The following is a 17,085-nucleotide window of genomic DNA, read 5'->3' on the forward strand; positions in this document are numbered from 1 at the left end:
AGGCTCTGTTCATTACAGATAGCCTGTTAGTGGTGGATATAACATCTACATGTAGGCTCTGTTCATTACTGATAGCCTGTTAGTGGTGGATATAACATCTACACGTAGGCTCTGTTCATTACAGATAGCCTGTTAGTGGTGGATATAACATCTACATGTAGGCTCTGTTCATTACTGATAGCCTGTTAGTGGTGGATATAACATCTACATGTAGGCTCTGTTCATTACTGATAGCCTGTTAGTGGTGGATATAACATCTACACGTAGGCTCTGTTCATTACAGATAGCCTGTTAGTGGTGGATATAACATCTACATGTAGGCTCTGTTCATTACTGATAGCCTGTTAGTGGTGGATATAACATCTACATGTAGGCTCTGTTCATTACTGATAGCCTGTTAGTGGTGGATATAACATCTACATGTAGGCTCTGTTCATTACTGATAGCCTGTTAGTGGTGGATAAAACATCTACATGTAGGCTCTGTTCATTACTGATAGCCTGTTAGTGGTGGATATAACATCTACATGTAGGCTCTGTTCATTGCCGATAGCCTGTTAGTGGTGGATATAACATCTACATGTAGGCTCTGTTCATTACTGATAGCCTGTTAGTGGTGGATATAACATCTACATGTAGGCTCTGTTCATTACTGATAGCCTGTTAGTGGTGGATATAACATCTACATGTAGGCTCTGTTCATTACTGATAGCCTGTTAGTGGTGGATATAACATCTACATGTAGGCTCTGTTCATTACTGATAGCCTGTTAGTGGTGGATATAACATCTACATGTAGGCTCTGTTCATTACTGATAGCCTGTTAGTGGTGGATATAACATCTACATGTAGGCTCTGTTCATTACTGATAGCCTGTTAGTGGTGGATATAACATCTACATGTAGGCTCTGTTCATTGCCGATAGCCTATTCGAGTGGTAATACGAGTAACATGACTACTGATTTGCGCCAACATCACCCCAAAGTGCCAATCGGTGGGACTAGGCGAAAAAAGGAAACGGCAACCACTTCTCCCCACAGCCTTCAAGCAACAGTATGCGTCTGACTCCGGTAGGGCTAAAGATATCAATGCAGTGAAAGCCAAAGTCATAGCGACAGATATGAGACCCTTCTCTGTGGTAGAGAATGCGGGATTCAGAAACATGTTTAAAGTGGTCGAGCCGCACTTCACTATTCCTTCCTGTACACATTTTGCCCAGACATTAATACCTACTTTACACAAAATAACTTGAGAGTGAGTTGTCAGAAATGCGGTCTGTTGCTCTAACCTTACTGTAACGACTAATTTCATTACGGCAGAATGGGAGATAAAAAGCCATGTCCTTCAAACACATCCCCTTGAGAGTAGTCACACCAGTGTAAACCTGGGGGAGGAGCTAAGGGAAGTTGTTGCAATGTGGAAGTTGGAGAGGGACACAAACATGTAACGATTACTGTGACCACTGACAAAGCTAGATATATTGTAAATGCAGTTGCACTAGCTGGACTGGGGCCACAGATAGGATGCTATGCTCACATTATTAATCTAGCATCTCAAAAAGCATCGTCAGTGAATCCAATCTCTCGCCTCCTAGCAAAGATCAGGAAGGTGGTATCCTTCTGTCATAAAAGCACAACTGCTGCACATGTTTTCAAGACAAAACAGGAGATGCTGGAGCTGCCAAACCACAAACTAATCCAAGATGTCCCTACTAGATGGAATTCAAGCCATGACATGGTTGAGAGAAACCTTGAGCAGAAAGTTGCGGTGTATTCTACACTGACTGATCAGGCTGTGAGGAAGAATGTCAAAGATATTGTTACTTTGTCTGAAAATGATGTAGAGGAAGTTATCAAAGTGTGCTAACCTCTCAAAACAGTCAACACTGAACTGCACTGAAAACAATGATGCTGAAATCAATGGTGACATCTGATAAATATGAACCGGCAGTAAGGGAAGTCAAGACTGCTGTCAGAGTTAACCTGGAGCCTAGATATGCTGACCCTGGTGTCCAAGACTTCTTACACAAGAGCACCGCTTTGGAGCCCCGGTTCAATCCCTGCTGCACCGGGATGCTACTGCTATTCTCCACAGCGGCTGACATTGTCACATTATGCCGATCTGTGCTCACTGTAGATAATGTGGATAGACTAATCTTCTTAAAGAAACACTTGAATCTGAATCTGATAATGTTGAAAAAAAATTCAAGTAACCAGTCTCAAGTCGTCCTATTTTGTTCAAGGTACTGCCATGTGACTTAATTTTAAGATGATCCTGGACTACAGTATGCACTCTTGTTGAAGTTCTGTTTCAATTTTTTTTTCAAGGCAGGCACTGCTGTTTTTTGTTGTCCCTTTGTTTCCATCTGCTCCTGGGAATTCAAGCTACCCCTGTTTACTATTTATAATAAAGGGAAAATCTAAAAACACATGACGTAGTTCTCAGGCATTTATTTTGTCGATGTATTGAAACTGAACCGTGACACCACTGTACTGTACCGTTAGTTTTGTGAACCGTTTCACCCCTAGTGAGTGTGTGTATATATACAGTTGAAGTCGGAAGTTTACATACACTTAGGTTGGAGTCATTAAAACTCATTTTTCAACCACTCCACAAATTTCTTGTTACCTACGTATAGTTTTGGCAAGTCGGTTAGGACATCTACTTTGAGCATGACAAGTAATTATTCCAACAATTGTTTACAGACAGATTATTTCACTTATTCACTGTATCACAATTCCAGTGGGTCAGAAGTTTACATACACTAAGTTGACTGCCGTTCAACAGCTTGGAAAATTCCAGAAAACATGTTATGGCTTTAGAAGCTTCTGATAGGCTAATTGACATAATTTGAGTCAATAGGAGGTGTACCTGTGGTTGTATTTCAAGGCCTACCTTCAAACTCAGTGCCTCTTTGCTTGACATCATGGGAAAATCAAAAGAAATCAGCCAAGACTCCAGAAAAACAATTGTAGACCTCCACAAGTCCGGTTCATCCTTGGGAGCAATTTCCAAACGCCTGAAGGGACCATGTTCATCTGTACAAACGATAGTACGCACGTATAAACACCATGGGACGCACGTATAAACACCACTCGGGCGTCATACCGCTCAGGAAGGAGATGAGTTCTGTCTCCTACAGATGAACGTACATTGGTGCGAAAAGTGCAAATCAATCCCAGAACAATAGCAAAGGACCATGTGAAGATTCTGGGGGAAACGGGTACAAAGTATCTATATCCACAGTAAAAACGAGTCCTCTATCGACACAACCTGAAAGGCTGCTCAGCAAGGAAGAAGGCACTGCTCCAAAACCACCATAAAAAAGCCAGACTACGGTTTGCAACTGCACATGGGGACAAAGATCGTACATTTTGGAGTAATGTCCTCTGGTCTGATGAAACAAAAATAGAACTGTTTGTCCATAATGACCATCATTATGTTTGGAGGAAAAATGGGGAGGCTTGCAAGCTGAAGAACACCATCCCAACCGTGAAGCACAGGGGTGGCAGCATCATGTTGTCGGGTGCTTTGCTGCGGGAGGGACTGGTGCACTTCACAAAATAGATGGCATCATGAGGCAGGAAAATTGTGGATGTATTGAAGCAACATCTCAAGACATCAGTCAGGTGTCCAAATGGACAATGACCCCAAGCATACTTCCAAAGTTGTAGCAAAATGGCATTAGGACAACAAAGTCAAGGTATTGGAGTGGCCATCACAAAGCCCTGACCTCAATCCCATAGAAAATTTGTGGGCAGAACTGAAAAGGTGTGTGCGGGCAAGGAGGCCTACAAACCTGACTCAGTTTCACCAGCTCTGTCAGGAGGAATGGGCCAAAATTCACCCAACTTATTGTGGGAAACTTGTGGAAGGCTACCCGAAACGTTTAACCCAAGTTAAAACCTGTTTGGGATAGGGGGAAGCATTTTCACTTTTGGATGAAATGCATGCCCAGGGTAAATTGCCTCCTACTCAGTCCCAGATGCTAATATATGCATATTATTATTAGTATTGGATAGAAAACACTCTGAAGTTTCTAAAACTGTTTGAATGATCTCTGTGAGTATAACAGAACTCATATGGCAGGCGAAAACCTGAGAGAAATCCAACCAGGAAGTGGGAAATCTGAGGTTTGTAGTTTTTCAAAGCTTTGCCTACCGAATACACAGTGTCTATGGGGTCAAGTTCCACTTCCTAAGTCTTCCCCTAGATGCCAACAGTCTTTAGAAACTGTTTCAGGCTTTTGCTATAAAGGAGGGGGGAATGGGAGCTGAATGAGTTAGTGGTCTGGCAGAGTGTCTCAGGCTCGTGATGCTCGGGCCCGACAGAGTTCGCTCTCGTTCCAGTGCTTTTCTACAGACAATGGAATTCTCCCGTTGGAACATTATCGAAGTTCTATGTTAAAACAGCCTAAACATTGATTCCATTCATCGTTTGACATGTTTCTATGACCTGTAATGGACATTTTTGAGGTTTTGTCTGGACATAGTGCTCGCGCCTCATGAAGATGGATTACTGGGCTGAACACGCTAACAACAAGAGGCTGTTTGGACATAAATGATGGACATTCTGGAACAAATCAGTCATTTATTGTCGAACTGGGATTCCTGGGAGTGCATTCTGTTGAAGATCATCAAAGGTAAGTGAATATTTATAATGTTATTTCTGACTTCTGTTGACTCCAACATGGCGGATATTTCTTTGACTGGATTGGGCTCTGAGCGCCGTACTCGGATTATGCTTTTTCCGTAAAGTTTTTTTGACATCTGACACAGCGGTTGCATCAAGGAGAAGTATATGTTTAATTCTGTGAATAACACTTGTGTCTTTTATCAATGTTTATTATGAGTTTCTGGGATTTGATGTGGCTATCTGCAAAATCACCGGATGTTTTGGAATCAAAACATTACTGTATGTAACGCGCCAATGTAAATTAGCGTCCCATCTGGCCAACATCCAGTGAGGTTGCAGAGCGCCAAATTCAATTACAGAAATGCTCATTATAAAAATTCAGAAAACAAAACATATTTGACATAGGTTTAAAGATTAACTTCTTGTTAAACCAACCACAGTGTCATATTTATAAAATGCTCAGGTTTTCGCCTGCTAAATCAGTTCTGTTATACTCAGACACTATTTTAACAGTTTTGGAAACTTTAGAGTGTTTTCTATCCAAATCTACCAGTTATATGCATATCATATCTTCTGGGCCCGAGTAACAGGCCGTTTAATTTGGGCATGCTTTTCATCCAAAATTCCGAATGCTGCCCCCTACCCTAGAGAGGTTAAACAATTTAAAGGCAATGCTACCAAATACTAATGGAGTGTAAGTAAACTTCTGACCCACTGGGAATGTGATGAAGGAAATTAAAGCCTAAAACTGATAATTTTTACTAGGATTAAATGTCAGGAATTGTGAAAAACTGAGTTTAAATGTATTTGGCGACGGTGTATGTCATATGTGTATGTATATGTATATGTGTATATATATATATATATTTTTTTTTAAATGCTTTTTTTGTTTTTATAAGCTATGAAACAAACTAGTGCAAAATTTATTTGGCCATAAATGTGTACATGGCTTCTAAATATTTTTATTTGCAAATGCAAGTGAAATGCTTGCACTGTGGAACTCTGACCACCCACCAACATGGCATCTTACACGGCAATTCCAAAATCTATGCTCATTTGGCGGGTGTTAATTTTTAGGCATTGTTGGAAAACTCCCTGACCAACATGGCTGACCATTATTGGGTTAATGTCCATTCTAGTATTCAAATTCCTAATTCTATGGCGGCAGCTTTACAAGTCAGAATGTTCAATAAATGCTCATTTGAAGGTATACTTATCTATACAACTAAATTGACTGTAACGGTTGTCCGCTATGTTTGTCCTTATGCCGTTTGGACATTTTTGGAAAAATATTGACAGGTTATTGTTAGAGTTTTCAAAGTGTCTGTTTTTGTGCATGGCTCTCACTGTTAATTTGTCCATCACCCGGCGCATGCAATATTGAAACTTGCTGACTAGACTACGTCGACGAGTGGATAAAACACCTCTACCCTCTGTTCTCTTGACATGTGCAATAACTGGAGAATAAACTGGACGAGCTAGCTACGTGATCTGAAGAACTGAGTGGCTGAACAAGGACGAGGGAATCTCTGTTAACCTGTTGATCCTACCCCCTACCTTTTCGAACATTCTGTTAAAAATCGCGCAACATTTCAGCGCCCTGCTACTCATGCCAGGAATATAGTATATGCATATGATTAGTATGTGTGGATAGGAAACACTCTGACGTTTCTAAAACTGGTTAAATCACGGCTGTGACTATAACAGAACGTGCATTTAATCGAAAAGCGCAGGAAAATCTGATCACTAAAAATTGGAAAATATATCAATGCGCCATGGACCGATTTAATCGAAAAAAAGACCCAATAGTGATGTTTATGGGACATCTAGGAGTGCCAACAAAGAAGATCGTCAAAGGTAATGAATGTTTTATATTTTATTTCTGCGTTTTGTGTAGCGCCGACTATGCTAATTATTTTGTTTACGTCCCCTGCGGGTCTTTTGGGGTGTTGCATGCTATCAGATAATAGCTTCTCATGCTTTCGCCGAAAAGCATTTTAAAAATCTGACTTGTTGGCTGGATTCACGACGAGTGTAGCTTTAATTCAGTACCCTGCATGTGTGTTTTAATGAACGTTTGAGTTTTAACGAGTGCTATTAGCATTTAGCGTAGTGCATTTGCATTTCCAGATGTCTAGATGGGACGCCTGCGTGTCGGGTCGACCTAAGAGGTTAACAGGTGGTGTGCGATCTCTAATATTAAGGTGGTCTCGAGGTTCTGCTCACCTGAGATAGAATACCTTATGATACGCTGTAGACCATACTACACTGAACAAAAATATAAATGCAACATGCAACAATTTCAAAGATTTTACTGAGTTCATAAGGAAATCGGTCAATTTAAATAAATGTATTAATCCGTAATCGATTGATTTCACATGACTGAGAATAGTGATATGTATCTGTTGGTCACATACATTTAAAAAAAAAAAAACAGTAGTAGGGGTGTGAATCAGTATCTGGTGTGACAAACATTTGCCTCATGCAGCATGACACATTTCCTTCAGGCTGTTGATTGTGGCCTGGGGAATGTTGTCCCACTACTCTTCAATCGCTGTGCAAAGTTGTTGGATATTGGCGGGAAATGGACCACTCTGTCAATCCAGAGCATCCCAAACATGCTCAATGTTTATATGTCTGAGTATGCAGGCTATGGAAGAACTGGGATATTTTCAGCTTCCAGGAATGGTGTACTTAACCATTAAGGCCCAGGGGGGTGTGGTATATGGCCAAAATAGGGTTGTTCTTATGCACAACGCGGAGTGCCTGGATACTGCCCTTAGCTGTGGTATAGGCCTTATGCCACAAACCCCCGAGGTGCCTTATTGCTTTTATAAACCGGTTGCCAACAGTAAGGCAATTAAGGACATTTTAAATTAAATGTTTTTATGAATAACTTATAACAACACATTGCAGTTGGTCCAGAACAAAGCAGCACATATCACACTTAAATGTAGACGGAGGAAAAGTGTCAGTCAGTCTCCTGGGTCAAAGTTGGGAAGAGATTGACTGCATCACTATTGGTCTTTGTGTGAAGTATTGATGTGTTGAAGGTAACAAACTGTAAGCCAAGGCAACAGCTACTCTTCCTGGCGTCCAGCAACATTCTGGCAGTTTGATACAATAAAAAACATTACATTTCATAACACTTTTCACAACACATTGTGTGCCCTCAGGCCACTACTCTACTACCACGTACAATGCATTTGGAAAGTATTCAGACCCTTTCCCTTTTGTCCCACATTTAGGTACATTACAGCATTATTGTATAATGTATACAATTATTTCCCCCCTCTAAATCTACACACAATACCCCATAATGACAAAGTGAAAACAGATTTTTAGAAATGTTTGCAAATGTATATTAAAAAAAATGCCTTATTTACATAAGTATTCACCCCCTTTGCTATGAGACTTGAACTTGAGCTCAGGATTTTGTCAAGGCACATATTTGGTTGTGGCACAGATATGGGGGGAAAGTACCAAAACATTTCTGCAGCATTGAAGGTCCCCAAGAACACAGTGGCCGCCATCATCCGTAAATGGAAGAAGTTTGGAACGACCAAGACTCTTCCTAGAGCTGGCCGCCTGTCCAAACTGAGCAATCGAGGGAGAAGTACTTGGTCAGGGAGGTCACTCTGACAGAGCTCCGGAGTTCCTCTGTGGAGATGGGAGAACCTTCCAGAAGGACAACCATCTCTGCAGCACTCCACCAATTAGGACTTTGTGGTAGAGTGGCCAGAAAGAAGCCACTCCTCATTAAAAGGCACATGACAGCCCACTTGGAGTTTGGCAAAACACACCCAAAGACTCTCAGACCATGAGAAACAAGATTCTCTGGTCTGATGAAACCAAGATTGAACTCTTTGTCCTGAATGCCAAGCGTCACATCTGGAGGAAACCTGGAACCATCCCTACGGTGAAGCTTTGTGGTAGCAGCATCATGCTGTGGGGATGTTTTCAGCTGCAGGGACTGGGAGACTAGTCAGGATTAAGAGAAAGATGAACTCAGCAAAGTACAAAGAGATACTTGATGAAAATCTGCTCCGGCGTGCTCATGACCTCAGACTGGGGAGAAGGTTCACCTCCCAACAGGCCGACAATGCAGTCGTGGCTTCGGGACAAGTCTCTGAATATCTTTGAGTGGCCCAGCCAGAGCCTGGACTTAAACCCGATCGAATATCTCTGGAGAGACCTGAAAATAGCTGTGCAGCTACTCTCCCCATCCAACCTGACCGAGCTCGAAAGGATCTGCTGAGAAGAATGGAAGAAACTCTCCAAATACAGTTGTGCTAAGCTTGTAGCATCATACCCAAGAAGACTCGGTGCTTCAACAAAGTCCTGAGGAAAAGATCTGAATACTCATGTAAATGTGATATTTCAGTTTATTTATAATAAATTTAGGAAAAAATTAAAACAGTTATGGAACTATTTAATCAATTTTAGAATACGGCTGTAATGTAACAATGTGGAAAAAGTCGAGGGGTCTGAATACTTTGAATATATGTGTCCCATCACAGTCCCTGCTGTTCCCTAAGGTGTATTTTTGTTTTTAAAAATCAGATTCTACTGCTTGCATCAGTTACTTGATATGGAATAGTTTCATGTAGCCATAGCATGTCTTGTGGGGTATGCATGGGTGTCCGAACTGTGTGCTGCTAGTTTAAACGGTGCATTCAGCATGTCAAAACTTCTTACAAAACCAAGTAGTGATGATGTCGATCTCTCCTCTACTTTGAGTCATGAGAGATTGACATGCATATTATTCATGTAAGCTCTCTGTACTTTTAAGGGCCAATCTTGCTGCCCTGTTTTAGAAAAAATACAATTTTCCCAAAGTCCCTCTTTGTGGCACATGACCACACACCTGGACTACTGTCAAGTCATGACACAACTAGGGCCTGTAGGTTATGCCTTGTTGATGTTGGTAAGTAGACTGAGCAGCTCTTTATGGTGGACAGATTTCTTCCCGTTGTATCTACTGTTGCATCAACATATTTTGACCATGACAGTTTACAACCCAGGGTTACTCCAAACTGTTTAGTCACCTCAACGTGCTCCATTTCCACATTACTCCTTACATGATTTAGTTGAGAACTAGGGTTTAGCCAATGAATTGTCCCAAATACTTTTTAGTTTTTGAAATGTTTAGGACCAATTTGTCTTGCCACCCATTCTGAAACTGACTAGCTCTTTAAGTGAAGTAATTTCACTTGCTGTAGTAGCTGACATGTACAGGGTTGTCATTTGCATACAAATACACTGGCTTTACTCAAAGCCAGTGGCATGGCATTAATAAAGATTTTTAAAAGTCGCCTAGATGGCTGCCCTGGGGAATTCCTGATTCTATCTGGATTATGTTAGACATGATTGTATTAAAGAACACCCTCTGTGTTCTGTTCGACAGGTAACTCTTTATCCACAACACATACGTTTCTCCAGCAACAGACTATGATCGATAATGTCAAAAGCTGCACTGAAGTCTAACAAAACAGCTCCCACAATCTTTTTTATTATCAATTTCTCTCAACCAATCATCAGTTATTTGTGTAAGTGCCTTCATGTTGAATGTCCTTCCCTATCTGCGTGCTGAAAGTCTCAATTTGTTTACTGTAATATAGCATTGTATCTGGTCAAACACAATTTTTCCAAAAGTTTACTACGGGTTGGTAACAGGTTGATTTGGTCGGCTATTTGAACCAGTAAGGGTGGCTTTACTATTCTTGGATAGCGGAATGACTTCTCTCCAGGCCTTAGGGCACATAGTTCATTGTAGGCTTAGAAGATATGGTAAATAGGAGTGGCAATATCGTCCATTATTATCCTCAGTAATTTTCCATCCAAGTTGTCAGACCCCGGTGGCATGTCATTGTTGCTATACAACCATTTTTACACCTTTTCCGCGCTCCACTTTTCAGAATTTAAAAATTCTAATGCTTGTCTTTCATAATTTGTTCAGTTATACTTGTTAGTGTCAGTGTTTGTTGTTGGCATGTTACAAAGGGAAAGCCAGCTGCAAAGCCTACCAGATGAGCTAAATGCCTTCCAAGCTCGCTTCGATGCTAGCAACACTGAACCATGCATGAGTGCACCAGCTATTCCAGACTACTGTGTTATCACACTCTGTAGCCGATGTGAGTATGACCTTTTAAACAGGTTAACATTCTCAAGGCTGCAGGGCCAGACGGATTACTAGGATGTGTACTCGTAGCATGCACAGACCAGCTGGCAAGTGTCTTTACTGATATTGATATTGTAGAGCTCTCCTGACCAGAGCTGGGCGGTATACCACATTTGACTATATAACGGTATTGATGCAAGGACCGATTTTGAGTTTTTACTTGACCTTCTATAATGGTGTTTCAATGTTTGATTTGTTAAATGTGATGCGCATCTCCAGTGCATATGTCATTTTTGATAGTTTATGCCCTTTGCTTCTTGAGTCATCTCACTCTTGCTGCTAAACACAATAAGCCCTGTCACTCAAAGAGAGAGCACTTCCTTGCCGTCCACTCCAAAATGTCAGATGGATGCAAGAATGTTGTTGACATGCTGCTTTCCACAAGAGTTCTATAATTACACTTTATTTCTGTATCTTACGGTCTGCAAACTACTGGTTACTAGGTTGTCTTTTCTTAGCAAGGTGTTGCTAAAATGTGTTCGCCTGCTAATGCTAATCGCAAGTTAGCAGGCTAGCTAGCTTGCTAAATGTACTAAGAGTCCGAGAGAATGTATATAGTTAGCTAATACTGCCTGGTACCAGTGCTGGTGTAGGCCTAGGTATGCATGTTTGTGCAACATCTTATCAGAGAGGAATAGGCAAAGCATGAATATGTTGGCTGGCTAGCTAGCTAGCTACATGAAGTATGAACATATGTAATGCAACTAATTATTTAATTAATTAATGCATCTAATTAGGGTCACCTGGAAACACTGACAGACTTTGGTTCCTACCCTGTCAATCATTTCTCACTGGCTTATTAATTTGTTGTCATGTCAAACAACAATGTATTCAACTTGCTGCCCACTATGTTCCAACTATAAGATCATATTTCCATCATTCCAACAGTTCAATTAACTAGGCCTATATTTTTTTTGCCCATATCACGCTGCATGGCAGTGTTGAAATTGACAAATGCTGAAAGTGTGTGCCGGCAAAAATAAATTCAGCATCTCCACTTAGGCAATATAATGAAGAACAGTGTTTTGCAGGATTCAATAGTTGGAATTGTAAGAGTTGTTGCCTTGTCCCATTCTCTGTGATTGTCATTTTAATGGAATACAGAAAGAACGAACAAAAAACCTGTCCTCAAACATTTACATCAAAAGGTGCAACGTTATGGGCAAAGACACAACATCCACATCAAATGTAATATTTTTCTTGATCAAATAACATGGAAAACTACTTTTTGTTCAGTATATATTTACCATCCTAACAAACCATTTTAATGTACAGTGCATTTGGAAAGTATTTAGACCCCATAACTGTTTCCATATTTTTGTTACATTACAGCCTTACTCTAAAATGTATGACTTTTTTCCCCCCCTCATCAATCTACACACACTAACCCATAATGAAAAACAGAAATTAATTATTTACATCAGTATTTTGATCCTTTATTCAGTACTTTGTTGAAGCACCGTTGGCAGTGATTACAGCCTCGATTCTGCTTGGGTATGACGCTACAAGCTTGTCATGCCTGTATTTGGTCGTTTCTCCCATTTCTTCTCTACATATCCTCAAGCTCTGTCCGGTTGGAGGAGGAGCGTTGCTGCACAGCTACTTCAGAGATGGTTACATCAGACCAGCGACTCTTGTTTCTCATGGTCTGAGAGTCCTTTAGATGTCTTTTGGCAAACTCCAAGCGGGCTGTCGCACCTTTTACTAAGTACTGTCTTCTGTCTGGCCACTCTACCATAAATGCCTAATGGGTGGAGTGCTGCAGAGATGGTTGTCCTTCTGGTAGGTTCTTCCATCTCCTCAGAGGAGCTCTGTCAGGGTGACCATCTGGTTCTTGGTTACCTCCCTGACCAAGGCCCTTCTCCCCAGATTGCTCAGTCTTGGTGGTTCCAAATGTCTAATCAATTGAATTTACCACAGGTGACTGTAATAATGTTGTGGAAACATTGATGGTGTTGCGCAGCTAAACAGTCGTGGGTAAACATGAAGTACAGGAGGGGATTAAGCACGTACACCTGAGGGCACCGTGTTGTGTCAGCTAAGGACCCTGGGATTGAACACCTCCCTCTGCAACTGGATCCTGGGCTTCCTGACGGGCCGACCCCAGGTGGTGAGGGTAGGTAACACATCCGCCACACTGACACAACACGGTGCCCTCAGGTGTACGTGCTTAATCCCCTCCTGTACTTCATGTTTACCCACGACTGTTTAGCTGCGCAACACCATCATTAAGTTTGGTGACAACACGGCGGAAGTAGACCTGATTACAGGCGACGATGAGACCGCCTATTGGGAGGGGCTGTAGGGATCAGGTTGAGAGCTTCAAGTTCCTGTGTCCACATCACTAAGGACCTAACATGGTCCAAACACACCAACACAGTTGTGAAGAGGGTATGACAATGCCTCTCCCCCTCAGGAGGCTAAAAAGATTTGGCATGGGCACTCAGATCCTCAACGTTCTACAGCTGCAGTATCGAGAGCATCTTGACTGGCTGCATCACTGCTTGGCATCTGACCGACAGGGTAGTGCATATGGCCCAGTACATCACTCCTTGTATTATTTAGTCTCGTTATTTTGTTATTAGTTGCTTCTATTTTTCAGCAAATGTTTCCTACTTTTTAACTGCATTGTTGGGAAGTAAAGTAAGTTGGACTCGTAAGTAAACATTTCACAGTAAAGTCTACACTTGTTCTATTCGGTGTATGTGACAAGTAACATTTTATTTGCTATCCGGGGGTCCTTGGGACATCCCTAACCCACTTTGAAGTTCACATTTTAAAATAGTTACGGTTAGGTAAGGGTTATGGTTAGTGTAGGGATGTCACAAGGATACCGGATGAACCTTTGCTGAGCTCGTTCAGCTGTTAACATGGCTTTGCCCATGCGTCAGGTGATATAAATCAGACAGGCATTGCCAGGGGAGGAAACTGATCAATAGTACTTTCCTGTAGATATGTTTGTCTAAAATATCTATTTGCATAATGACCAACCAGTAGAGTAAGTTGAAAAAACTGTTTTTATTATAGGTACTTCTTATACAAGGCACACGCATTACGAAAATGTCCAAGAATAGAGGCTAACCAATCTCCGCTTGATATTAGGTCAGGAAGCCGGGCAAACTGAATGCTGCTGTGTTTCCAACCTGATAACCAAGCTCTGTCATTCTGCAGAGGGCCATGGAGTAGGTCTGGTGTCTGCTGCCTATGGAGAGGACGACATTAGCCGGATTGAAGATGGCGACGACAAGGCATCTGGAGACGAGGACAGTGGGGAGAGCTCGCGTAACTCAGTCAGTTCTCTTTCTCCTTCTAATTTAGTCGGTCTCTTTCCCACAGCACCCTGCTAGAGGTATTTGTCAGCGGTGCATGTATGAGTGTGTGTGGTCACACTGTTAACCATTTGCATTCTTGTCTCCATTAGGAAATGGAAGAGTCTGATGAGGGCGGAGACACAGATGATTATAAGGTATTTTAATTAACCCCCCCCCCCCGATTTTGGTATGGTTTGTACTTGGGAAATGTTTGTTAGAGGTTCATGGGGCTAACCAACATTGTCTCTGGGGGTGCAAAGAAAAGCAAGGATTTTGTTCAAATGATGGTAGTGCCACTAGGTGGTAGTGTTGAGCTATAATGTTTATTTCAAGTTAAGTATAGCTTGTTTGTGCACACTGGATGAAAATCCTTTGCATATAAACTTTGAATTATAGTTATGTTAAATCCGCACCAATAAGACCAAGCTTGATCAAGATGTGGCATTTAAAGGTGCATACCTTTTTCAATAGTGAAGTTCCCTGATAGTGCAGCAGTCAGTGTATGAGATGGAACAGTGTGTTCGATGGACTATATTCCAGTTCCTGCCACAGTGATTGATGCAGATCAGGAGGGCTTGATGCTGCTCAAACAATCAATCATTTACAGGGCTTGGGCCACATAATGCCATAGTATCCTGTGTGGGTCTGACAATTAGCAACTCTATGATCAGGCCATGAATGCAATATGCAGAACTATAGCATTCCACAACAGGTTGGGGGGTTCAGGTAGAGAGGTGGAGGACTGGTGAGGTGTTGTGTGCATGTGTATCTGTCAGAGAGGTAGAGTTGCGGTAAACTGATCCAGAACCTGCCAAAAGGGGGGGGTTTCACTGGCTACTACTACTATACTCCCACGAGTTTGGTTTATATTTTGCTACTGCTGCCCTATACACCGGAGTCCCACTATTTATTATGAGTTTTGCCTCGTTAGCCACACCATTGACCCCCACTTTGTCCTAAGAGCTGAACTCCCTATGTCTTTTTCTAGTCATATAGAGTTGGTTTAGACAAGGCTCGTTTTTGTAAGAGATATCTAGGAGAAAGCTCTCGTGTGAAAGTTCAACGTTGCTTACTGGTAATCTAGGGGAGTTAAACGAGTAGCAGTTCTTTCAAACTCGTCTCCAACTCTTAGCCAGACTATTGAGTAATAGCTTGGTTGGTTACACAGGCATGATTTATCAATCTGCTGTTTTGACTTATGGCCTGAAAAATGCAATGGCTTTGATTAGATTGGATTTCATAATTCATTTTTTCATAGAGAAAGACTTAAAATGCCATATCTGAGTTATAGATGTACTTTTGTGTCATATAACAGTAATAATGGAATGGATTTATAGAGGTGATCCATTTATATAACGTAATGGAGATGTTGGGATACTTTCATTGTGGCCTGCTTTCTTTTGAAAGGCTTGGGGTGGGCTTGGGCTAATGCCACAGACGAGAAGAACCATAGAACCAACACTGCCTCTCCCCTTTTCCAGTGAGAAAGCGATGGGCGGAGGGGTTGTCACCATATATGTCCGTGCCCTGGTTATCACATTTTGGCTCTTGATCATGTCAGGGACAGAGTGGGGTAAGGGTTGAGAGAAGGGGGTTGTTTGATTGTATCTCTTACCCTCTCTCTACCCCCTTGACCTGTGAACTGCCCATAGTGAAGACGCAGTAACCCAGAATAATGGCCGTTTGGCCACGCTGTTCTGTTGCTGTAATTCTCTCTCTGGCTGAAATCAAATAAAACATCAAATCAAATTTATTTATATAGCCCTTCGTAAAAAAGTATTTTAGTATTTTATTAGGAACCTTATTAGCTGCTGCCAAGACAGCTGCCACTCTTCCTGGGGTCCAAACGTGTTCAAGACAACACATCAAAACAATAGTGTACCTACATTACTGTTCAAAAGTTTGGGGTCACTTAGAAATGTTCTTGTTTTTGAAAGAAAAGAAGAAAAAAGTCAATTTAAAATAACATCAAATTGATCAGAGATTGATCAGAGTTTTCAGCTGTGCTAACATAATTGCACTTATTTTCCTAATGATCAATTAGCCTTTTAAAATGATTAACTTGGATTAGCTAACACAACGTGCCATTGGAACACAGGAGTGATGGTTGCTGATAATGGGCCTCTGTACGCCTATGTAGATATTCCATTAATCATCTGTTTCCAGCTACAATAGTCATTTACCACATTATCAATTTCTACACTGTATTTCTGATCAATTTAATGTTATTTTAATGGACAAAAAAAATGTGCTTTTCTTTCGACATGAATTTCTAAGCCACCCCAAACTTTTGAACGGTAGTGTAAATATACTGAACCGCAATATACATTTGAAGTGCATCAATTTCAAATATTTTACTGAGTTATAGTTCATGTAAGGAAATCAGTCGAATGAAATTCATTCAGTCCTAATCTATGGATTTCACATGACTGGGAATACAGATATGCATCTATTGGTCACAGATAACCAGTCAGTCTCTGGTGTAACCATCATTAGCCTCATGCGTCGCGACACATTTCCTTTGCATAGATCAGGCTGTGGAATGTTATCCCACTCCTCTTCAATGGCAGTGTGACGTTGCTGGATATTGGCAGAAACTGGAACAAGCTGCTGTATACGTCAATACAGAGCACCCCAAACATGCTCAATGGGACATATCTGGTGAGTATGCAGGCCGTGGAAGAACTGGGACATTTTCAAATCCTTGCGACATGGAGTTCATGTCATGCTGAAACATGAGGTGATGGCAACTGATGAATGATATCAAATTGCCATCAATAAAATGCAATTGTGTTCGTTGTCCGTAGCTTATGCCTGCCCATTGCATACCACCACCGCCACCATGGGACACTCTGTTCACAACATTGACATCAGCAAACCGCTCACCCACACGATGTCATACACGTGATCTGCGGTTGTGTGGCCGTTTGGACTTACTGACAAATTCTCTAAAATGACAG

At 41.4% G+C, this 17,085-nt stretch overlaps 1 protein-coding gene across 4 annotated transcripts in view; it reads left to right on the forward strand.

Moving 5' to 3' along the window:
• sap30bp (SAP30 binding protein) overlaps positions 1-17,085 on the forward strand; it is a 43,895-nt gene that overhangs the window by 5,353 nt on the left and 21,457 nt on the right. For all 4 annotated transcript variants that reach the window (XM_035734458.2, XM_035734459.2, XM_035734460.2 and 1 more), the window contains exons 2-3: positions 13,986-14,104; positions 14,236-14,280. In XM_035734458.2, coding sequence (XP_035590351.1) covers positions 13,986-14,104; positions 14,236-14,280 — 164 coding nt within the window. The remainder of the gene's footprint in view (positions 1-13,985; positions 14,105-14,235; positions 14,281-17,085) is intronic.

The sequence above is a fragment of the Oncorhynchus keta genome, chromosome 24 (genome assembly GCF_023373465.1).
Source record: "Oncorhynchus keta strain PuntledgeMale-10-30-2019 chromosome 24, Oket_V2, whole genome shotgun sequence".
NCBI lineage: Eukaryota > Metazoa > Chordata > Actinopteri > Salmoniformes > Salmonidae > Oncorhynchus > Oncorhynchus keta.